This window comes from Orcinus orca, chromosome 15 (assembly GCF_937001465.1).
Source record: "Orcinus orca chromosome 15, mOrcOrc1.1, whole genome shotgun sequence".
Taxonomy (NCBI): Eukaryota; Metazoa; Chordata; class Mammalia; order Artiodactyla; family Delphinidae; genus Orcinus; species Orcinus orca.
The window spans coordinates 49,514,761-49,539,667 of NC_064573.1; the positions used below are offsets into that span (position 1 = coordinate 49,514,761).

General features: G+C 46.8%; 1 protein-coding gene across 6 annotated transcripts in view; it reads right to left on the minus strand.

Moving 5' to 3' along the window:
• LAMA3 (laminin subunit alpha 3) overlaps positions 1–24,907 on the minus strand; it is a 242,767-nt gene that overhangs the window by 68,588 nt on the left and 149,272 nt on the right. For 4 of the 6 annotated variants that reach the window (XR_004485306.2, XM_004273749.4, XM_033435312.2 and 1 more), the window contains 9 exons: positions 22,697–22,841; positions 21,592–21,732; positions 19,773–19,934; positions 16,808–16,906; positions 14,341–14,424; positions 11,278–11,508; positions 7,174–7,287; positions 3,306–3,415; positions 557–637 (listed from right to left, as the gene is read on the minus strand). Coding sequence is in view for 5 of the 6 variants with exons in the window: in XM_004273749.4 (XP_004273797.1) it covers positions 557–637; positions 3,306–3,415; positions 7,174–7,287; positions 11,278–11,508; positions 14,341–14,424; positions 16,808–16,906; positions 19,773–19,934; positions 21,592–21,732; positions 22,697–22,841 (1,167 nt within the window). In the remaining variant the exon portion in view is untranslated. Of the gene's footprint in view, positions 1–556; positions 638–3,305; positions 3,416–7,173; positions 7,288–9,860; positions 10,134–11,277; positions 11,509–14,340; positions 14,425–16,807; positions 16,907–19,772; positions 19,935–21,591; positions 21,733–22,696; positions 22,847–24,907 lie in introns of those variants that run through there. The other 2 variants (XM_004273750.4, XM_033435315.2) reach the window with 2 other exon arrangements.

Here is a 24,907-nt window from a genome sequence, read left to right on the forward strand (position 1 = left end):
AAGTGTCCATAATGTCGTGTGGGCATTAAGAGGGGTGTGTGTGTAGAAATATCTAGGGCTGCTGATATGTGTGCATGTGTAGGAGACGCAGAGTTGTACGCTTGTGTACAGGCAAGTAGGGATGTGTATATGTGGGGATAGGAGTATGTAGGGATGAGTTTATATGGCGGTACGAGTATATAGATACATGCTGGGGGGGTATGTAGGGGTGCGCCCAGGAGTAGGGGTATGTAGGGGTATACATAGGTATGTAGAGGGGTGTTTGCTGGAGCGTATAGGACTATGACATATTGGACCTCGTTCTCAAATGGCTGAAACAGGTACAAAGCAAGAAAGAGAAGAAAGTTAATGATTTACTAAGTGAGCACACTTGTATTTTTCCCAAGAGACTTTTTTCCAGCCTCAATGAAACCAGCAGCCCCAGCCATAGCTCTGAGCCTCAATCCAGCAGAGCCCCACTTACAGCCAGGGTGCCTGCAGCAGCCTGCCGGAAGAGCCCACCCCTACCTGCAAGACGGGGGAGGAGAGAAGGGGGCGGGGGAGGGGCGGCACCCACCTTTCGCATTGTGTTCCTGTGTATCCAGCTTTGCAGGAGCACTTCACGTTTCCCCCAGTAACAACACAGCCGGTGGCAAAACTTGAAGAACGACAGAGAAAAGCCCCAGTAAAAACATAAGCTGATGGACTTTACGCTCATTATTTTTTGCCACAAAGAACCTGACTTGCCTTAAGTGAAATTGGAAACCAAGTGTCTGGCTACCTTTTGTGTGAAGAAAATTTTGCCCATCAAGACTTGTAGAGATAATGATGAATGCCTTCAGCTGACATCAGGCAAATTTGGCTGAATAAGGACTGAAGGCATTTACTTTGTTTCATTTTTTGGCTTGGAGAAATACATTCCTTCCCTTAAGACAGAATAAAGTAACACACTTTGGAAGAGATGATTAGACAGCATTTTTCCAGAACTAACGAGGAAGGAGTAAAACAAGTCTAGGCAGAAAAAAAAGAACAGAGAGTTCTGATTCTTTAAAGAAAAAATTTCTTCTCCTTGTTTATTCTAGTTCTTTTATATTGGGCACAATCTCTTCTGGGAAGAAACAGTGGTAGGTGGGCCAAGCCCTCAGAGGCGACTAAAGCACAGAGCATGCTCAATGCCCAGGTATTTCTGTGGGCACAGCTGTTGGTGATTTCCACATTTTTCCAATCAGGCTGTTGGAATTTCAATTCCCTTTTAGTTCTTAACTGGTGTATTTTGAGAAGCTTCTTTTAAAAAAAAATTAGGGCTTCCTTGGTGGCGCACTGGTTGAGAGTCCGCCTGCCGATGCAGGGGACACGGGTTCGTGCCCCGGTCCGGGAAGATCCCACATGCCGCGGAGTGGCTGGGCCCGTGAGCCATGGCCGCTGAGCCTGCGCGTCCGGAGCCTGTGCTCCGCAACGGGAGAGGCCAGAACAGTGAGAGGCCCGCGTACCGCAAAAACAAACAAACAAACAAAAAAAAACAAAAAAAAAATTAAACGAAGAGACCATGAAAAAGTCTTGTTCCTTATGAAACGTCTGTGACTACTGAACATTCCACTGACATAAATCTGAGGGGAAATAACTCCATTTATCTTTGGCTGGTAAAAGAATTCTTATTTGGGGAGCTTCTCTTGGCCAATTAGATACAGTTACACCTCTAAAGGGACAGTTAGAAATTTGTCAGCAGTATTAATATCGCCAGAAGGAGAATTAGAAAAAATAGGGTTTTACTGATAAATCTTAGGAACTGAATGTTACTTAATTAAATTGCACAGATGCTAGAAGCTGACCTTGATGATAATATGCTTTGCAACTAAAGATGAACAGCTTTCCCCCCAAAATTTCACCCCGTGAAAATCTTGCTTCTTTTTATTCTCTCTAGCTTCTGTTCTAACAAGCCTGGGCAATTGTCAAGTGATAGATCCCTTTACAAATAAAGCCACAGGACTGGGCAGGTTTAACGAGTATCAAATACACAGAGAGCAAACCAGGATGCACATTTCAAATATGCATCTCCAGAAAGCCACGTTGGGCAGGTGACCTCTGATCACTTTGACGTGGCCCATTTCTGTGCTAACTCGGCTAATACCAAGCAGCCGTGTGGTCCATAACCGTCCCAGAGCCTGTGCACTATTGATACTTCATCAGCATCATTCTGATTTTCAAACCAAATCTTGCTTCACTTAGTTACCTGTTATATTTTGTTTGGACCCACAGTGAACATGTCATGATGAGCAAGACGATGACGAAGTGCCAAGGCCAAGCAGAACCTGGATTATCGTGAAAGGAAAATGGTGGCTTTCTACCCCCAGAGTCTACTGGCCTTACTGGAGCCCGGATGACAATGCACATCACATCTCTCTGCAGCTCAGAACTCTCCTGTGGCTTCCATCACACTGAGGATAAAATCCATAAAATCCAAGTGCCTTACTCCAGCCTGCAAGGTACAGGCTCTGAATCCTGGTTGCCCCGCCAACCTCACCTCCTGGCCGTCTCTCTCTCACTGCCATCCAGCCACTCTTGCTTTCTTACTGTCCACAAACCCATCATCACAGGAGCGTTCTCGTCTGTTTTGTTTTTTTTTTCTTCCTTGCCTTGGACCCTCATCATAATGTCACAGCTTACTCCATCTCATTGTTCATTGGTCCCTGTCCAACAACTCCAGAAAGCCCTCCTACCACCCTCTGTAAAGAATCTCCTCACTACCCATAACATAACCCTTTTATCAATGGCATAACCTATCTCTATCTGAAATTATACTTCAGAATGATTTGTGCGTGTATTTACTGAATGTGATGATTACCCCCACCCCTCTCCCCATGCTCTCCAGGTAAAGCCTCATGAGGTCAGAGTCTTTGCCAGCCTTCTTTACAGCAGTTTCCCCAGCATCTAGAGAAGGGCAGCCTCATGATGGGGCTGAATGAACAGCAAAAGAAAAGAGGAAAAGGCAAAACCCAGAAGCATACAACTTGGAAAGTCTGTTTTTGTCTTGGTTCTGGTTTGCATTTCTTGTTTATTCTTTTTTTTAATAGAACTGTTTTATTAAGATAGCATTCACATACCATAAAATTCACTCATCTCATATGTTCAATTCAATGACTTTTAGCATGCTCACACAATTGTACAATCGTGACTGCAATTTTTGAGCGTTTTCATCACCCCTAAAAGAAACCTCATACCCTTCAATAGTCACTTCCCATTTCCCTCCCACCAGCCCCTCCCCAGTCCTAGGCACCCACCAAACTCCCTCCTGTCTCTAATAGATTATTTTCAAACTTCCACAGTACCTGTTTGAATGAGGACACGGGCAGACCCTACAGGATCCGTGGACAGCGTTCCCATAGTAACCCTCTTTGCAGCGCTCACAGTGTTCCCCGGCAGTGTTATGACGGCAGTTCTTGGAACAGATAAAGAGTAAAATTAATAACAGCCTATTACCTTTACTGCTATTGAGATCATTGTCTTAATTACTCACACAATTGTAGCTCAAATCTGCTGACACTACAAAGTGCTATTGGTTTTGCTAACCACATGCTTTTCCTATCTAGCCAATGATTGTTGGTGCTAAAAAAAAGGAAGCGCCCTTCTGTTAGCTACTTGGTGTCACCATCGGGAGGCAGGATGAAATGAAGTGAGACCAGCTGGGTTCAAATCCCACGCTAACATTTAGTAGCTGTGGGATCTTGGGCAAGTCCCTTCACCTCTCTGGGCCTCAAGTGTTTTTTTTATAAATCAATATTACTGGTGGGGGCTTCCCTGGTGGCGCAGTGGTTGAGAGTCCGCCTGCCGAGGCAGGGGACGCGGGTTCGTGCCCCGGTCCGGGAGGATCCCACATGCCGCGGAGCGGCTGGGCCCGTGAGCCATGGCCGCTGAGCCTGCGCGTCCGGAGCCTGTGCTCCGCAACGGGAGAGGCCACGATATTGAGAGGCCCGCGTACCGCAAAAAAAAAAAAAAAAAAAAAAAAAATTACTGGTGTGTGATTTACATACAATTCTAATTTTCTTAAAATGTACAGTTAAAATAATACCCACTTTCCAAGGTTGTTGGGAGGACTTGGGGGACCCACGGAGGAGTCTCTCAGGGGCACCGGATGAGGGGGCTGCCAGCTTCACTTTGCTCGGCTGCCCTGACTCTCTCAGAAACATCTGTTCTTTTGATCTAAGTGTTTACCTTTCCACATTAGTTTCCTCTCTTTTATAACTCCAAATGACAATTTTAAAGAAGAACTTCCTGGAGAGGGCTATTTTAGTCCTGTCTCTACTTAGTTCTGAGCTGAAAACACTGAGGAAACAAGAACGTGGAGAAACAAGAATTGCAGTGAGGCCACCTGTATCCTACGAAAAATCCCTCTGAACTCTGGTCCTTTATGGGGGCACAGGGAGAGGAGTGAAGAAAGGGGTTAGAACATGAGTTGCTTGATAAAGTCCCATAAGAATGTCTGAAATGCCCCTCAACCTCAGGGGACAGTATCTGCCCCGGAATCTGTCTTCATCAGTCCTGCAGATTTAAGGCATCTGCCTATCAGGTTTCCTTGTTTTACTGTGAATAAGTAAATGAGTGAATGAATGAATGAATCCATATCCACCCCCACAGCACGTGCTCTCCGAACTCCACGGGACACCAAACATCTACTGGGCACGAACTAGATGCCCAACTATGGTAGGTACCAGGGATGCAAAGATGGATCAGTACCCTGACTCAGGGGTAGACAGAAGCCTGTGAATAGACATCTTCAATATAATGTGGGAAAGATGATGACAAACGTGTGGCAGCATGTCATAAGGGCAGGAGGAACCTCAGGGGAGGTGATGATGCCTGCGTGGGGGACAGAAGGTGAGGACTGAGCTGGGTGGAGAAGTGTGGAAGGGCATTCTGGGCACACGGATCAGTGTGCACAGAACCTCAGTCTTGCAGGAGCACAGCAGCGTGCGTGGGCAACACGAAGCAGTTGGTATTCCCCGGGGTGAAGTGCAAGGGGGCAGGATGTGGCTGGAGAGGCAGCAGCGCAGATCAAGGGGGCCCTGAGGCCGCCCGAGAAGTGTGGACATCTGGCTGTGAGCCTCAGGGGAGCCCCGAGGCAGCTGTGAGTTTCAGATAAATCATCCTGGGGGCAGGGGGAGACAGGCTCCAGCAACAGGGAATGAAAAGGAGGAAAACTGAAGAGAGAGGATGAGAAGAGAAAGGGGAAGGGACTGGGAACAGAGGGGAAGATGAGGGGTGACTGGGCACAGAGGGCAGGGGAAGTGGGGAGAAAGCAGGCCAGGAGAAGAGGGAGAGGCAGGGCCTTGGTGGAGAGAAGGGAGCCCGTCATCAGAGCTCCCTCCAGCCCACCGCACCCACGGGATGCATCACCACCTCCAGCTCCCTCCCCACTGGACACACACTGCTGTACTGGCCAGGGATTGGGCTGGTTTCTTTGCACACGTCAAAGCTCATTCTTGAAACGACAGGGAGATTTGCACATGTGTGAAGGTCCCAGATTTTAAAATAGACTCTGGACCTCGAGAGGCAGAGGCCAATCTGCAGATCGTCCCATCTGCTAGTGGAAGGTGCTTGGTTTCCTCGTTTCTGTTCTTTGAGGATGAGGGCTGCATCCTCAGCTCCCACACGATGGCCATGACGGAGAGCAGGGCCAGCACTCACTGCCTGCCATTGAGCAGCACCTCTGTGCCTGTACACGTGTGTGTACGTGTGTGCAGGTGCATACTGCATGTGTGCACACAGGTACATCCCCCCACGAGACAGCAAGCCTCCTGAGACCAGGGATTATGTCCGATGGTTTTAACCCCCAGCACTTTGCTCAGTCCCTCCCACAAGAGCAAATACTCAGGAAGCGTTCCCTGAATGAATTGTTTCTAGAGGCTACATGGCCATTAGGGACAAGTGTAGACGGAGCTACAAAGAAAAGTGGGAAAGAAAATCTTGTTGTTTGATGAAAACATGAATTACGACTCTCACAAGTGATCTTTTCACCGGTGGCTGAACCACAGAGAAAACTCCCTTTTTTCTTTGGCAGTTTTTATAAAGTGGACTCGACATCTAGCAACAGTTTAATGACAAGATAAGTATTTTCCATGAAATTGTCTACCTGTGATACACACACCATACAGTATGAAACACAAACTATTATTTGAGATACCTAAGAGCTGGAAGACAACATTACCCAACATCTTTTATTCCTTTTGAACTTATAAGGTTAAAATCCTACAGAATATTCCATCAGGCTCTTTACAACAATTTCCTGTCCTGGCCTGTCCCGTCTTGCAGAGGAAGCAGCTCCCCGGGACATGCCGAACGCGCATAAAATAGCCTAGGAACTCAAAGAGCTGAAACACACTCTAGTTGCCTTACACAATGCAGAGGAAACCTGCGTCAGGAGAATGTATTTCCAAACAGCACAACGCAAGCGGGGGCTCTGGTTTCCTGGGGGGACTGGTGAGCTCTCCTTTCCTTGGAACTGTCCGTCCTCCCTCTAATCGGGGAGGCCCTGGCTACCAGGGAGAGGACCTCTGAGGACAGGGAGGAAGCCAGCAGAATAAAACCTCTTCTGCGTCAGGATGCATGAGAAAGATCTCCTGAGAATCTAATTTTCTGGGCGAGAGTTTTCTAACATATTCCAAAACAAGATAGTTTTCCGGTGGCAAAGTCGTAAACCACTGGGACTCCCCTCGCCTGTCTTCCCCCATAAACCCACTGCCTTGGCAGCCGTGGCGGCGAGTGTGTGCCCTCCGCCCTTCTTAGCATCTCCTCCTCCTGTCGTCGCTTTCTGGAGCTACCTGGCAGCCATGAGGTCTCCTCTCGCGACCTCCTGTCACCCCAACAAAACTGGGGTCCAAAGTAGTAGCTCTGGCTTATTATACACTGGCAAGGGTTAAGCCCCAGCATCTACCCACTACTATCATCTAATGAGAGATTTAGAATCTAAGGTATAATTTAATTGCTCAGACAGGTATTCTCTGACGGCACACGTTAAAATGGAGGGAAAAGTGAGTGGGAAATAATTCAGCTTGGTTACCTGGAGACCCCTGGGTTCACACGGCAACCTTTATCTAGGGTTTGGTAGGAGATGCGACATTTGATATCTCAGGGCCTAGCAGAGGGGGATGGGGAGACATAGATTGTCTGCTGGTAGCATCAGAGCATCAATTTACTCACCATGCATATTCCTGAGCCATCCTGGCAGCGATTTGAATGTCCGTTGCAATTGCAGGGAACACACCGTCCGGTATATAAGCCTTTGTTATCCCGATAGTATCCAGGGCTACAACCCTATTTTTCAAACAGAGCATTTGGTCAATACAGAGAAAGAAATTATCATCCAAAGCAGGTGACCATTCTGACTGTCAAGGATTCCCCTTTCTATCTTCGCTCCTTTAGTTGGTATGTGGATTTCTACTTTCAAATGTGAGCCAGGTCCACTTGCTATTTTGGTCAGCTTCTCGTTTTCACACCATGGTAGGTGTGTGTGTTGGTGCCCGCGTTGGAGACGTGTGGTGGGGAAATCAGAGCAGGGGGAAAGGTGGGGGGGGGAGTATGGAAGTAGGATGCCTCTCTCCTCCCACCAGTGGTTTTGAGGGCCAGTGGAGGGGTGGAGTGCTGAAAAAGCAGAGGATCAGGACCTCAGTCCTTCGGGGGGAGGACCTCTGAGCAAATCCCTTCAAGTTCAAGTTCTCTTTGGGTAGCCAGTCCCTCTCCAAGTGTGGGTTTGGGCTGGTGGGGAGCAGTATGGGAGGAAGAGGAAAGACGGGGTTTTCACTGGGATCTATACAACAATGGCAGAACTGGTGGGACCCTTTCACTGCCACTCACTGGTCTATGGGCTACAGGGAACCCCAGGGAAAACAACCAGCTTGCATCCTAGTACAGAACTTGGCAGGGTTGTTTGGTTCCAATTGAACACCAAGACCCAGCCTGAGGAAATCTCCGGAGTGTGGTCTCCTCTTGTTCAATACTGCTTCGATTAATTCTATCTCCACTAATTGTCTCTTTCCAGTGTAACACACGTGATTATTTTTCATGTGGATGAAAAGAATTACGGTTTTCTTTTGATGAACAGATATTTTTCTAAAAAGATTCTAGTGAAGAATGTCCCCAAAAGAAGAAAAGCAAGTATCATTGTACCAGCCATTAAAAATTATTTAGATTTCTGTCTTTAAAGAGACTGATAGGCATTTTCTTTATTTTGCCAGAGCCAATCAGTGCACTGATTAAAGTCAGGTGTTATCCCTAGCTTCTTTCAGTGATCGCCTATACAGCTTTTCTTTTAAAGCATCAGGAAAAATTAATACTTCAACATAAAAGATCATCTTTTATCTAACCTCTTTAAACAGCACGTACGTCTATGAGACTCTGAGGTTACAGTCAAGGGAAATCTGCTCTCATTCATCCATGGCCTTAAAGGTCTCTAGCTGGCCAGGTTGGGGAGAGGAAGGAGCCAATGTGCTGGGGGAGAAAGAAGCTCACATCTTCCCTAGAGTGGAATGTTCCAGTTTTGGCTAGAAGCTCCTTCCAAAAATGACACAATGATGCCAAATCGTACACAATAACAATACTATAACTTACAATATAATTTTCCCTTCAGCTATTAAGAACCACGTTTAGGCAAAAGAATGCATTGCAAAAACTTAGACTACTTTATGTGTTCTATGAATAGGCTTGTCTAAAGGAGAATCCAAATATGAAAGGAATGTTCTTGAGCTGAAAGCACGACTGAGAGATACATTTGAATGAAATTCAGCCAGTGGTGGTGTGATCGTATCTGCAATCTCTACTAACAAGGGACAAGTGCCTTATAATTATCACCATATATCACATTACATGCTTATAAAATAATCCAATTTGGTAAAGAACAAATTATCCAAATAAATAAATACATCTGGTTTGATTATGACAACATGTCCAGTAAAAGCCTTAATTAAATATGCTTTGGGGGGTAGGATGGTCTATGCTGGTTAAAGTGAATCACCCATCTTCATGTGCTCTTGATTAGAAACAGAAAAGTACTCTGCAAGAGTTACGTATCATGTGACTCTCAGAACATTTGTCAGTTACTGAAATATAATCATTTTCTCACCTCTATAAGGCAAACAAACTCCAGATTTAACATAAAATGCCGGTTCAACTAAGTAGATTGTACTGAAGACTTATTCTAAGTGAAAATGAATGTATCCTAATATATTATTTCAGTAAAGAGACTTTGCAACTAATCATTTTAAGTGATAATTTTTCAGGATAACTTTTCCAATAAACTTTTGTAGTACAAATGATACAATTCTGTCTCTATCAAGTTTCCAGGGCTACTTCAGCAGCCATTGAATCTATTTCTCTGTGAATATACATGTACCATCCAGGACGTTTAAAGACAGTGAAAGCAGAATTTATGAGTGTTTAATGTCTGGCAAATTGAAGCACGTCTGTTAGGTATTATAGAAAATTGATCTCATCACTTTCTTAAAAAGGGATTTCACCGATTCTCATGGTTAACTTTGTGGGTAATTTCTCTCCCAAGCAGAATTCGGAAGCCTATAGGCAACAGACGCTTTTGTCCTGAGGCTTGGGTTACTCTCAAAAGGGCACAAAGTTTCCTAGATATTAACATCCCACAGGCATTCAAACTCTAGCTGTCTCAGCACTTCCAGGTGGGCTGATGTTTATAGGATTTGTGGTTAACAGCTCAGGAGAGCAATCTGTCAGGCACCGTCATAAATGCTGCCTGTCAACGGGATGGGGGGCCATCAGTCCTTCCTCCAGCCCACCCACTCCTCACTCATCACCCTAACTTGAAATCTCACGGAGCTGGGAACCCTTCCCCATCCCAACCCAAAATGTAAAAGGGACGTTACCTGGCTGGGTTTAAACTCCACATAACTTGCTTGCTGTTGGCTTTGACCGGGAAGCTGAGGAAGCACTATCCTTTGCTGCTGTGAATTGTACCCCAGACACTGCCCCAGGGCTGCCCCAAAGATCCACAGCCATCCCGCGCTCCGGGTAGACCCCCTCACTGCCGGGGGCATCCTGGTCTCTGGGTGTCCTGATGGCTGCACGCAGACCTCTGCCTCTTCCTCTTATACCTGCCCTTCCTGCTCAGTGCCCGGGCCCGGCTGACTCAGGTGAGGCAGGCTGTCTGCGGCAGGAGGCCCCACCTGTAAACTTCACCCATGAGTCAGCCTGTGAGAGAGCGCACATAACAGTCCCGTGGGGAAGCGCGCCGCTCTGTAATTCCTGCCAGGTGGGGCAGGCGCCACCTTCTACCCACCTCACCCCCCAGACAGCACAGGCCGCTGTAAATCACAGGCTGAGTCAGACGCCAAGGACACGCCCTGGCCGGAGGGTGGTAATCCAGAGGTCCCTCTCTCTCCCTTGGGCTCTGAATTTCTTTAAATCGGGCTAGAAAAAAGGGAGAAGGCAGGGGGAAGAAGAATGGAAGCACCTGGGGACTAAAAGTTACATGGCAGGAGTCCTGAGAAAACCACGGTGGCTATATTATATTTTAACCAGCAAAATATAATTTTAACCTGCAAATATATTGTATTTGCAGGTTAAAACAGAAACTGATGTGCAGATCACCTTGGGGTTTTCTGCAATCCAGGGGTCAGGATGGAAAGTGAAGGATGTCGCTAAATCCACATACGAGGCATGCCTGGAATTCTCAGAATGACAATGCTTGCTATTTCCTGTTAATTGCACTAACCGCTGTGGGTTTTTTCCCTCTCTTCAGGAAGAGAACATTATCTGCAGTTTGAGACATGAAATGGTTTCATTTTGCGGCACCTTTTAATCACTTGAGGACAGTCAGGTTGACTGCGCCTCAAATGAGGATCTGCTTTGACCTGGAAACTTGGACTGCAATTTCCTTTGAATAATCAGCATATTCACTGGGCTGTAACTGTTGGGGTGGGTGGGGGAGGGAGGCTCTGGATTAGAGAAAGGCTTGAGAACCCTGGGTCAGCTACTGGGAAAGCAGTGGCCCACATACTGGGATGCCCATGGGCGGGGTCCTTCCTGCTTCCCAGAAAGTCCAGATTTCTGCAACCCCCAGGATCCACCGAGCTTCTGTGGCTTTCCGATGGATTTTGAGACACTTGTGATTTCTTTTTCATATTTAATACCTGCAAGTGGTCCAGGTAAGATAGAAGCTAGAGCCCAGCAGAAATTTGATGGTCAGAGAGCCCCAAATCGTCCAGCAGCGCTGGACAGCAAACAGGAACAGCAGCCACAGGAGACCCTGGGGGGATTTTACGGTTTAGGAGCGTTTCCTACCTGACATGAGTCACCTGTGTAGTCAGGGGGGCAGGCACACATCTCTACATTCTGTGCTTGACGTCCACTTCCTGTTTCCGAGGCCTCCTCCAGCCCCACCCCGCTCAGGGTGAGCCGCTGTGTCTCGGTGAAGTAGAGGCCCCGGAGATGCACACCTTGCAGTCTAGACAGCACCATCATCAACTCTTCCCGAGTCACGGGGGCACCGCTGCTGGCGTGTCTGAAGTTTCCCTACATGTGAAAGCAGAGAGGCAAGGTCTCCCTGTGGTAAGCTCACTCCCAGGGCCTTCAGAGCCAGCCAGCCAGAAGGAATCCAATAAAGCCATTTAAAATGCATCAGGGGAAAAATAAATAAAATGCATCAGGAAAAATACTAAAATAAGATAGGTAAGTAGACACAGTGGATTTATATTCAGAAATCACATGTCCTGGGTTATTTCCAAGAAGGGAGAAGGCCACGAGGAAGGGGGAAAAAATGAAGGCAGGAAATAAGGAGCAATAAAGTGAAATAAGATTTCCCAGTGTTAGGCTTATTGTAAAAGGCACTTTTTTTTTTTTTTTTTTTTGCGGTACGCGGGCCTCTCACTGTTGTGGCCCCTCCCGCTGCGGAGCACAGGCCCCGAACGCGCAGGCTCAGCGGCCATGGCTCACGGGCCCAGCCGCTCCGCGACATGTGGGATCTTCCCGGACCAGGGCACGAGCCCGTGTCCCCTGCATCAGCAGGCGGACTCTCAACCACTGCGCCACCAGGGACGCCCTAAAATGCACTTTTATTTGTGCAAGCAGTGAGAGTGAGAAAGATACGGGAGACAAACATGGAAACTGAGTAAGTCACACAGCTCAGATCATTCATTAAATGTTCATAATTGTGACAGTGCAATCTTTTCTTGCACACACACATGCATATTATTTTATTTTTATGATGGTAAATAACATGTAACATAAAATTTACCATCTTAACCATTTTTAACAGTAGGGTACAAGAGTGTTAATTATATTTACATCATTGTGCAACAGATCTTTAGAAGTTTATCATCTTGCAAAACTGAAACTCTGCACCTATTAAGCAATAACTCCCGTTTCCTCCTCCCGCAGCCCCTGGCAACCACCATTCTCTTTTCTGTTTCTATGAATCTGAGTACTTTTTTTTTTTTTTTTTTTTTTTTTGCGGTACGCGGGCCTCTCACTGTTGTGGCCTTTCCCGTTGCGGGGCAACAGGCTCCGGACGCGCAGGCTCAGTGGCCATGGCTCACGGGCACAGCCGCTCCGCGGCATGTGGGATCTTCCCGAACCGGGGCATGAACCCGTGTTCCCTGCATTGGCAAGCGGACTCTCACCCACTGCGCCACCAGGGAAGCCCCTGAGTACTTTTTTTAAAAATATAAATTTATTTATTTTTATTTGTGGCTGTGTTGGGTCTTCGTTGCTGCGCGCGGGCTTTCTCTAGTTGCGGCGAGCGGGGGCTACTCTTCGTTCCGTTGCACAGGCCTCTCATTGGGTGGCTTCTCTTGTTGCAGAGCATGGGCTCTAGGCGCGCAGGCTTCAGTAGTTGTGGCTCACGGGCTCTAGAGCGCGGGCTCAGTAGTTGTGGCACACGGGCTTAGTTGCTCTGCGGCATGTGGGATCTTCCCAGACCAGAGCTCGAACCCGTGTCCCCTGCATTGGCAGGCGGATTCTTAACCACCGCGCCACCAGGGAAGCCCTGAATCTGAGTACTTTAAATACCTCATACAAGTGGAACCGCACAGTGTTTGTCTTTTTGTGACTTCCTTATTTCACTTAGTGTACTGTCCTCAAGTTTCATGCATGTTCTAGCATGTGACAGGATTTTCTTCTTTTTGAAGGCTGGATCATATTCCAGTGTATGTACATGCCGCATTCTCTTCATCCATTCACCTGTCAATAGACATTTCAGTTGCGTCTACCTTTTGGCTATCGCGAATAGTGCTGCAATGAACATGGGTGTGCAAATATCTTCAAAATCCTCTTTCCAGTTCTTTGGAACATAGAGTTGACCCTTGAATAATGCGGGCGCCAACCTTATGAGCAGTCAAAATTCTGCGTATAACTTCACAGTTGGCTCTCCACACCGGTGGTTACAAATTCGCAAATTCAACCAACTGCAGATCATGGAGTGGTGTGCATTTACTGGAAAAAGATTCAGCCATTTTTCTTGAATAAATGCTTTTCAGATTCCACTAGCCTTTGGTTAACTGTCAGAGTTCTAAAATAGTTGATTTTGACCATTTCTGCCACATTGCTTTTATGGAGGAAAAACAGGATCTTCACCATTTTTGCTGGCATCACCTCTCTCATATAAAAAGAATCACATAATAGATGGGCTTTTGTGTCTTGTTTCTTTCCTTCAGTATAATGTTTTTGAGGTTCATCCACAGTGTGGAAAGTATCCATACTTTGTTCCATTTATTGCCAAATAGTACTCCATTGTATGGGTGGACCAGTACAGAAATGTTACAATGTGTCTGGGAGTTCAAGGTACTTGAAAAAGTATCACCTTGAGGATATATTTACTAATCCTCACTGGACGTATTTAATAATATAATTGGAACACTCTAAAGGAATAATTGTAACCATGTAGGTTTAATACAATGCTTTATAATTTGATGAGCTTTTTCCTTCATTTAGCTATATTATTCTTACTTCTTCTGGTGTTAGATGTTTTTGTGACTTTTCTTTTTATTCACCCCAAGCATTTGTTGGACAGTCACCAGGTCCCACGCACTGAGGGAGGCCTGAGGATGACGGGAGCTACATCGTAGCGTTTACAGACTCACAGAGTTTACAAAACAAGGATACTTAGGTGTAAAACAGGAGAGACAGTGGTAAGTCCCATAAAGATGGTGCAACAAAGCCCTGTGAGGATGGAGCCCTGTATATTTTACATAATTTATATTTTTAATTTAGATATCTAAATTACATTTATATAAATATAGTTAATATTTTAAATTCATAAAATAAGTCAGAAAAACAACTCTTTGAAAGAACTAAATCGTGGGACAAAAAGGCTCATCAAGAAGAATGTCATGTTTGCTTTTCCATTACCTCTACCACCTGCACTCGCCCATGATGCAGCCGGTCTGGCCGGGGGTCATTCGGCCCCTCATAGATGACGGACATGTGCTGACCCTGTTTAAAGAAACACATGAATGTGTTAGTGGCTTGGTTGGGATATTTTGAGGTTTATGACTGATCTAGGAACAAATGTCTATGGATCTGCATTACGTGAGATGCCTGATTCTAAAAGAGTAGCTGCAAAATGACCTGACTGGCAAAAGGAGTAGTAACGTGGAAATGGAATAATGAGCCCTAACACGGTTCATTTTCACAAATAGGAAACGAGAAAAATTCTCTTGACTGAAAGTGGCTTAAAAAGATGGAAACAGTTTTTTTTTAAAAAATGATGCTTTGTAGTCAATGCATGAGGTGCTGGTTTCCTTACTCCCTACAGGACCGCATGGGTAGCGAGAAAGTGCTTTGGGGGTGGGTTAGTGGGGAGGGCGGGGAGGGTAGAAGGTTGGCGAGGCTGCCTGTGCAGCCTGCATAGATAGGGAGCGGCAGAGCTGGCATATGGGGGAGGAATTAGCCCTGCAGCCCATACCCTGCAGGACCCAGCCCTGCTCACTTAGCCTCCGCACGCCCGTCCCCATTACGGTGGCTCTCGAGGGTCCAATGGGAGGGTCAGCACCCACAAGCAGCACTCTCACCCCACACCCACACACACAAGTACAGCTTTTCTGTCGTAGCACCAAACCCCAAAGGGTTTCATTCATTAGAGCCAGTTTTCAGGAAGAAAAGCATTATCTGCGATCACTAATTGAAAACCTTAATCTAAGAAACGTGCCCATAGGCTTTTAACTTCAGTGGTTTGGAGCAAAGCAGCGGAGTAAATGTTTCATGAGCCTAAATTACTTTCCATGTTTGAAGATAAATTAAGAAGACATTTTGGTCATTACTTCTCCATGAATTCCAACAGTCTGCATTAAAATATAGGCATACTAATGGCCTGAATTTGAGATGCTCCGCAAAAATAATGAAGCTGAAATACAACATGTCATAACAGTATTCTTACCATGGAACTATTTTTCTGTAGACTATAACTCTGAAATCTTGAGTGCTTCCTTTTCAGGTTGTTTTGCAAAGGTTCCTTTGAGAACCTTTTAAAACAACAGTTCAATACACTTGGGCGCCAGTAGAAACAAAACACAACACGGCCACGCCTGAACACGAAAAGCTACCAGAATGCGAGGCCCTCATCTGGGATGAGGCATGTGGGATTTTCCAGTCCCCTCTTATACCGTGAATGACACAAGAAAACCCTTCAGGAAGCTGGAATTGCAGCGCATTAATTATAGCACAAGTTCAGGCTACGGCACCTCACCCCATGTGCGAGGTTCTGTACGTTGTAGGGGATTCAATGCAGGATGCGATATCACCCCTTACCTCAAGATTTTCCAGACTGCAGTTCTGGACTGTGTGCCCGGCACATAGCATGCGGGTGTCACTTCTCTTCTCAGAAAACCGAAGGGGCTCCCCACCGTCTACCTCAGGCCAAATTTCTCATCATGGCATTAAACACCCCCCTTCCTACACTTCCGGGCTTGTTTTCAATGGCCCAGCACGTGCTGATAACACAGCCAACGTGGACTGCTCACCCCTGGGGCGCTGCTCCTCTGCCTAGGTTCAGCTTACTCTCTGCCAGGGAAGGGGAAGGGTGTTTCTCCTCTCACGCTCATTCTTAAAGGCGTGGCTCAAAACTAACCTTTTCCATGAAGTCTTCTGAGGGCACCGACTACATAAGCCCCCACTTGGACTCCAGCTCCCACAGAGTCTTGTCTGGACTCAAAGGCTTACTGTTCAGTGGACTGTAGGTCTTTGGTCATTTCTCTCATCTCCCCTCCTGGTTACACTTTATTTTTTTTTTGGTACGCAGGCCTCTCACTGCTGTGGCCTCTCCCGTTGCGGAGCACAGGCTCTGGACGCGCAGGCTCAGCGGCCATGGCTCACGGGCCCAGCCGCTCCGCGGGACGTGGGATCCTCCCGGACCGGGGCACGAACCCGTGTCCCCTGCATCGGCAGGCGGACTCTCAACCACTGCACCACCAGGAAAGCCCCTGGTTACACTTTTTTTTGAGGACAGGGATTACCTGTCCTTTACGAGCCCAGCAATGTGACTTTGCAAACAGGGAGGTCTCAAAAATGTGAGACAAAATTGAAAGACAGAAACATAAAACAAGTTTATGATGAGGCAGTGATTGTGAGACGCCAAGTGAGAGATGGTTAAGTTCTTGGGAAGGGAAGAAAAGAGAAACCATTTGGGGCTGGGATGGTCAGGGACCAAGGACCCTGAGGAGGTGCTACATGCTCTAAACTTCCCTTTGAGTTTCTACAAAATATTGGAAATGACTGAATCCAAACTTTCTGTAGGCCACTTATCAAGATGTCCTAAAACTGGATTGGCACCAATCGCAACTGCCACTTTCTGCTACTTGGGTCGTGTTCTGACACCTACGGTGAGCTGCACATCTGGCTTCTTTTCCAGAAGAACCATGTCACCAGGCAGTCCAAAGGACTTCATTTGGTAGGTGAGGTAGCCACCATATGAGGAAACCTGAAATTGAAATAGTAGGATTAATAGCACAAGCATTAAAAGAGAACATGGCAACATTAACTCATCTACGAAGTACACTGGCACATAGATCTGGAAAGATACACAATCAGCCTGTTAACAGTGGTCATTTCTACTGAGTGGAATTGAAGATGGCATTTTAACTTTCTACTTTCTGCCATTTTATGTCAATTAAAATGTTTAACGTGAACATGATTGAGTTTTACAAGCAAGAAGATACTTCTGTTAAAAAGAAAAATAGTCACGCAGAAACAAATAAGATCCTTTTATTCTAGATGATGACTAAACCAAAATGTCTATTTAATCCACGGCTATTCTAAGAAATCTAGGCCGTTGCTTTCCTATTTAATGGAGAGACTTGGTTAACATCTATCAGTTACAAAATGAACCTCTAAAAATAAATTGTCAAAAAAAAAAACTTCCCGGGCTTCCCTGGTGGCGCAGTGGTTGAGAGTCCGCCTGCCGATGCAGGGGACACGGGTTCGTGCCCCGGTCCAGGAAGATCCCACATGCCGCGGAGCGGCTGGGCCCGTGAGCCATGGCCGCTGAGCCTGCGCGTCCGGAGCCTGTGCTCCGCAATGGGAGAGGCCACAACAGTGAGAGGCCCGCATACCACAAAACAAAACAAAACAAAAAAACAACTTCCCCTGAGGGCACGTGGTGAATATTTCCTAAGCGATTCTGCATTCTCCTAGATGCATAAGCCACGTCCGCCTGTACCACCAGGTATACGGGCCTCCTCTCAGTGCTGCCTCCGCAGCATGACGGTGGTGGAAACATGGAGGTGAATGATCATGGGTGTTTTAGACAGCGACTTCACCTCTGGTCCTGATATCTCCCACCCTTAAAGTAAAAACTGATCAAGAAGGAAGGAGTGACCGAAGGATGGAAATGAGAGGCAACATCATCTCAGGGAAGGCAGACAAAATACCCTTACTGGAGATGCACATAAGCTGGTGCAGGGAGGAGGGGCAGCCCTGCAGGGCCCCCAATCCACTGAAGTGCTTCCCTAGAAGCTACAGCCTACACAGCTTCACAGAGTTATGACCTTAGAATCTGGAAGTATTCCAAGGTCACATCTTGAATCATCTTATTGAGATTAAGTTTTGCCTTTTTGATGGACTGAGGAGGTTAAAAATATGTCTGCGTATCCTTTGATATTCTTGCTTTCAAGAGGTGGAGCTTAATTCTCCTCCCGGAGTGTGAGCTGGGCTTTGTGACTGGGTTCTAACGAACAAAATATGTTAGAAGTGACGGTGTGTCATTTCTGAAATTAGGTTACAAAAACGTTGTTCTCCCTCCCTGTCTCTTTCTCTCTTTCTCTCTCCTCTCCCCTCCCACCCACCTCTTTCTCTCTCCCTCATTTGCTTTGGAGGAAGCCAGCTGCCATGTCATGAGGACCCTCAGGCAGCCTACGGTGGGCCTCACGTGAATAGGAACTGAAGCCTCTGACCACCGGCCAGCCAGGAACACTGGCCTGCTGACAACCACGCCGGTGAGCTTGGAAGTGGATCCTCCAGTCCCAGATGCCTGCAGCCCTGGCTGACATCTTGACCACAACCGCATGAAAGACCCTGAGCCATCCACTCCTGGATTCCTGATCCATGGACACTGGGCAAGAAAATGACGGTCTGTTGCTTTAAGCTTCCAAGTTTGTGGGTCATTTGTTAGCCAGGACTAGATGACCAGTAAGTACAGGGCTCGCCATGTGGACGTGAAGAGGCATATCACATGAGGGAGAAGTGGGGTTATAGGAGAGGAGCAACATTCCCCATACTCAGAGGTCAAAATCCATAGTCCTTCAACCTGAAGACAGGATCAGAGAGCTCAGGCTGACAAGGGACGAATATTTAGTCATTGTAGATGTGAGACTACGGCATCGCCTGGGCTGCGCTCTGTGAAATCCACCCTTTCTCCAAAGCTCTATCCTGGGCCACCAGGTGCATATATCACCTGAGGATGTTTCTACTTCTGTCCATATAAATGAGTGTAGGTGGTCAGATCCTGGAATAATAATTTACGCAGCAAAGGAAAAGCAACTCCTTTATAAGCTCCCCAAGGAGCGTCTAACCACACGTGACTCCCAGTCTCCCAGTTTATCCCTCTTCTCCCCCTTCCCCCCTTGGTAACCATAAGTTTGTTTTTTACATCTATGACATATACACACTACTGCATATAAAATAGATAACTAATAAGGACTCACTGTACAGCACAGGGAACTCTACTCAATACTCTGTAATGACCTATATGGGAAAAGGATCTAAAAAAGAGTGGATATATGTATATGGATAACTGATCCACTCTGCTGTACACCTGAAACTAACACAACATTGTCAATCAACTATACTCCAATAAAAACTTTAGAAAAAGAAACAAAATGTATTCATGACCACACGTGACTCTACTAATGAAAGCCGTGCTGTCACTGGATCCTGTGCTTCTTTTAATAAGCTCATGAGTCACTTCTCAGCTTTTGTTTTCCTGACAAGGGGCCCTTCTTCTGCTTTAAAACAAAGAATTCTCAGCACTGGCATTTAAAAGCATACGTGTGCCATTCGCAGCAGATATTATTTAAATGGTTATTTCCCCAGAGGAAATTTCTTTGGCATTAAGTGAAAATCAGGAAGAACCTGGTGCAGGATTTCCTTTGTTGGTCAGCAACCATGTGGGCCCCTGAGGCCCATACACCCTCAGCCTCTCCATCTTCTGCATTTGTGATTAACCGAAGTTCTTCAGTTTTAGTAACCTGAACTTCCAGAACCTTCCTTCCAGACATCCAGTAGATGGTGCCCGTGCAGTGATGGAGGAGGTCCAGCAAGAGCGTGGGAGAACAGCAGGACATGGTTACCTTGTCCCCCAAGTAGGAAGCAGGGGCGACCCACGACGCACTGTGAACCGTGGAGGGCAGCTCCTGGAGGTCAGCCACCACGCTGCTGCTGCCCGGGTTGAAGGAGATGGGGATGTCCACTCCGTCTGCCGTCTCCAGGCGCCAGCCCATCATATCCACAAACTGAAACACAGAGGCAATGGATGGAAACGTGTACCCATGGCATCTCTGACGATGGCTGAATTATGCAGAGTAGAAAGAGCTGTGGGGCAGCCACCTTACTTCAAAGGCTTCCCTCCGGTATCTCCTCTCGTGTCTGACTCCAGTGAGGGAGCCCACTCCCACTCAGCCCCCACCTGACCTATCACAACTAGGAATTCTCAAAGGGTAGCGACCAGATGCACGTGGGACTTGTCCTTGTAGCCCAGCACGCATCCTGGTTCCTGACATTTAGTAGGTGTTCAAAAAATATTCAAATAATACACAAATAAGGGTGTGAATAATAACTAGGACTGTGGGCACATTTTAATGGTGAGCTCCTTAGAAAATGTGATGTGGAATACAGTGGACTGCTGTCATTATTTTTCTCTAAATGGAGCGTCAAAATTATTATTATTTTAAAATATTTATTTACTTATTGGGCTGTGTTGGGTCTTAAGTTGCGGCAGGCAGGATCTTTAGTTGCAGCATGAGAACTCTTAGTTGTGGCATGTGGGATCTAGTCCCCTGACCAGGGATTGAACCCAGGCCCCCTGCATTGGGAGCACGGAGTCTTAGCCACTGGACCACCAGGGAAGTCCCAAGGAGCATCAAAATTAAATATTCCCCAGATCACAAAGGAAGCCAGAAGTTAAACTATGAGGGGAAGAAAAAGAAGGAACTGACAAGACACAGAGTCAGAATAATGCTTCTGGGTTCCCCTGAGGGTAAGAAGAGGAGACTTCAGGGTGGATTTACAAACTAATTTTTTTCTTTTTCCCCATTACAAGCCTGCATTCCTTTCAGGAGGCAGGCAGTAAAATAGAGAAAATAATCTTTCTTTGAATACTTGCTGGACATTAAGACATGTCACACAAGAAAGCAAGCATGAGACTAATGGTTCATGGAATCATGAAGGCAACAAAAGTTTTAGTTTCCTGGAGTTAATTTTTTTAAATTAATTTATTTACTCATTTATTTTTGGCTGCTTTGGGTCTTCATTGCTGCGCGCTGGCTTTCTATAGTTGCAGCGAGCCGGGGGCTACTCGTTGCTCTGCAGCATGTAGGATCTTCCCAGACCAGGGCTCGAACCCGTGTCCCCTGCATTGGCAGGCAGATTCCCAACCACCGCGCCACCAGGGAAGTCCCTCCTGGAGTTAGTTTTAAAACAGGTGAGAAGGAAAGTAAAACAGGAAGATAAGCAGATAAGAAGAAATGAGGGGCAGGAACAACTAACTCCATTTATTTAATGAGTTTTTATTGAGCATCTACTACGTTCCAGATCCTGTTCAAGGCACTGGGATTGTATCAAGGAGCTTACATGTGAGTGGTGGAGAAAATAGATACGTAATAGACAACCTTTAGAACTGTGATACACGCTATGAAGTACACAGAGAAGGGTGAAACCACAGAGTGAGGGATGGCATCTCTAAGCACTTGAGCAGAGAGCTGATGAACTGAGGGACATGAGGACATCTGGGGACAGAACACTGCAGGCTGAGGACCAGCGAGCACAACGCTTAACATTCTAACCAAGCAAGATGCTAAAAAACTCCATAACCCTTCACGTTTCATGCCAATGCATTACTTCCTCATTTGGAAGTACTAAATAAAAACAAAAGGAGTCTAATGCCCTGCCCACCTTAGCTCTCCTCTTATGTGAGCTGTGACAACGATGACTGACTCCGAAACAAAAGCAGCTGGTACAACCTTTGGGGTTCGCTGGGTCCAGGTAGAATGACCCTTCCCGACACACGTTACATTCTGTACCTTCCACATTTTCCTATTGAAGAAAAACATGAAACAAGAGGTCATTCCTTCTAAAGGTTCTCTGATTGAAGAGATCTAAGTGCACAAATTAAGTATCAACCTAAGATGACAGAACACGGATGCTAACAAAGCATCCAAAGTTACATGGCTGTTAAGCTTTTCACCACATTAATTATTTACACTTTTTTTTTTTTTTTTTTTTTTTTTTTTTTTTGCAGTACGTGGGCCTCTCACTGTTGTGGCCTCTCCCGCTGAGGAGCACAGGCTCCGGACGCGCAGGCTCAGCGGCCATGGCTCACGGGCCCAGCCGCTCCGTGGCACGTGGGATCTTCCCGGACCGGGGCACGAACCCGTGTCCCCTGCCTCGGCAGGCGGACTCTCAACCACTGCGCCAGCAGGGAAGCCCCTCACATTAATTATTTAAATTTTTATACCATGTACAAATGGAAGAGAGGATTTCCTAAATTTCATAAGATGCCCTTTGGCAACCTGGAGGTAGAGAAAGAGCACCAGAAGGATTCACGATATGGGGGAAGGGGTTCATCCCACTTACTACCGCTTTAGAACATCCACTGGGACTCGGGGGCTCTCCTACACCCTGCAGAATGCCTTGGAGCAGAGATGATTAACCTGGGGTGCATGGGGCAGGAATAGGCTTCAGGGGAACCCATATACCTCTTGAAACTATGGACACACGTGTGTGTCGATTTTTCTGAAGACAGTATATATCTGTCATCAGATTCTTAAGGAGGTCTGTGGCCTCTTCAAAGGACAAGAGCAGTGAGGGGGTGGGGGGGGGAGGTCTTCGTTTCTAACTATTTCTATTCAATGAGAATGACTAGAAAGTGCTATAGTCATTATGGAAATCTACCTTGGGTCAATCCCATTTCCCACCTATTTTTATACAATGACTCAGCATGAAGACCCTCCACAATGGTCAGTGGCCAACGTCCCCAGCGTTGCACATTCCGTCTTACCTTGCAGAGACAAGACCCTGTCCCCAGGTCACAGCCTGCTGGCTCAGTTCCATCTCTGTTGCATTGGCAGGGGAGGCACTCAGGGAAGCGGTAGAAGCCGGAAGCACACCGGTCACACTGCCGCCCTGTGATTCTGGGCTTGCATCTGTACTTAAGCAAAGGAAGCAAACGTCCTTGTCATCTTTCTACACACGCTTCTAAAGCCGACCTGCACTGCCGCAAGGCAGTTGCTGTATGAAGCCAGTTAAATAGACACAGGGCCTGTCCACGGGGTGCTAGCGTCCAAGGCAGAATGGAGAGAAGCGGATACAAGGCACTCACACAAAATAGCTCAAGGTGACCGTCATCCTGATGATGAAAGGGGTCAAAAGATACACACTTCCAGTTATAAAATGAAGAGGTCCTGGGATGTCATGTACAGCATGGTGACTATAGTTAATAACACTGCATTGCATATTTGAAAGTTGGTAAGAGAGTAAATCTTAAAAATACTTCTCATGAGAAAAAAAAATTTGTAACTATGTACGGTAACGGGTGCTAACTAGACTTACCGTGGTGATCATTTCACGATGTACGCAAATAGCGAATTATTATGTATACACCTGAAACTAATATAATGTTACATGTCAGTTATACCTTAATTAAAAAAAGAACAATGACCATCATTGATGTGATTCCAAGGGCCAGGCTTGGTACTAGGCTCTGGGGTGCACAGAAGGACATAGTCCCTGGGCCTGAGAGCTCTTAAGTGTTGAGATGGAAATGTGAACGATATACACACAGGATCTAAACAGGGGTTAGAGGGCCAGCTCGGACCCAGCATCCCTGGGGGAGGTGATGCCTGAGCTGAGTGTAAAAGTCCAAGTGTCCCGGGTTAGGGGGTGGGGCAGGCATTCCAGACAGCAGGAACAGGAGGACACCGCTTGGCATGTGCAGAGAACACAGCGGGTGCTCCTGGAGCAGGGGTATGAGCAGGGATGCTGAACCACGAGCCTGGAGAGGCGGGAGGGGGCCGGCTCATGTGGACGGAGGTGCTGGCCATTGTGACACTGTCCGGGGCCCTGGAGCGCGGGGCTGAGCTCTGCACACTGAAGGCGGACTGGCTGGAGTTTCACCCCAGCTCTCACGTGTATTAGAGACAGCGTCTCAGCAAGTTATCCAACTTCTCAAGGCCTTGCTTTCTCGTCTGAGGGAGACGGGAAGCAGTAGCCGCTGCCTCCCAGGACCACCGTCATCTTGGAAAGCTTTCAGAGAGGAAGGAGGGCAGCTGGCTGTGTGTGAAGGACTGAGCTGAGATCGGTTCCACAGCAGGTAGATGAGGGGGCCGAACGAGGGCAGAGGTTCTCAGTATGGATGGGGGGATGGGTTCCAAACTATCTTAGGGGGAGGATGCTGGGGCTCATCGTGCTCTGGGCGAGGCGACAGAAGGCAAGGAGGACCCCCAGTGGTCTGGCTGGACAGTGGAGCAGGGAGGGAGGCGGGCAACGGCCTGTGTGGGGCTGGGCTCCTAGGAGGCTCCAGGGAGCTCTGAGCACAAGCGTGGCTGAGAAAACACTAGCGGCTTCTCAGGGCTGAGAAGCCCAACACCCGAGACGTGAGGAGAGGAAGAGGCAGCTTGGTCACTGAGCTCCACAGCTGAAGCCTGATGGATCTGCATACTGATTTTTTCTTGTGGGTCCGAAGAAAGTATTTGGAAATCTGCTTTCTATTAGACTGTTAGGAGCACAATCTGATTTGAAATATTTTATCGTTAACTTGCTACCAAATGTAAGCTATCACCTATCTCACTCGAGGATAATGAAGATATGGTATCTATATACAATGGAATACTACTCAGCCATAAAAAGGAATGAGATCTTGTCATCTGCAGCAACACGGATGGACTTGGAGAGCGTTCTGCTAAGTGAAATAAGTCAGACAGAGAGATGCAAATACTGTGTCATCTCACTTATACGTGGGATCTAAAAAGTACAGCAAACTAGTGAATATAACAGAAAGCAGCAGACTCCCAGATACAGAGAACAAACTGGTGGCTATCAGTGGGGAGAGGGAAGTGGGGGAGGAAGTGGTACAAACTATTATGTATAAAATAAGCTGTAAGGATATATCGTACAACACCAATATTTTACAGTAACTGTAAGTGGAGTATAACCTTTAAAAATTGGGAATCACTATATTGTACACCTGTAGTTTATGTAATATCGTGCATCA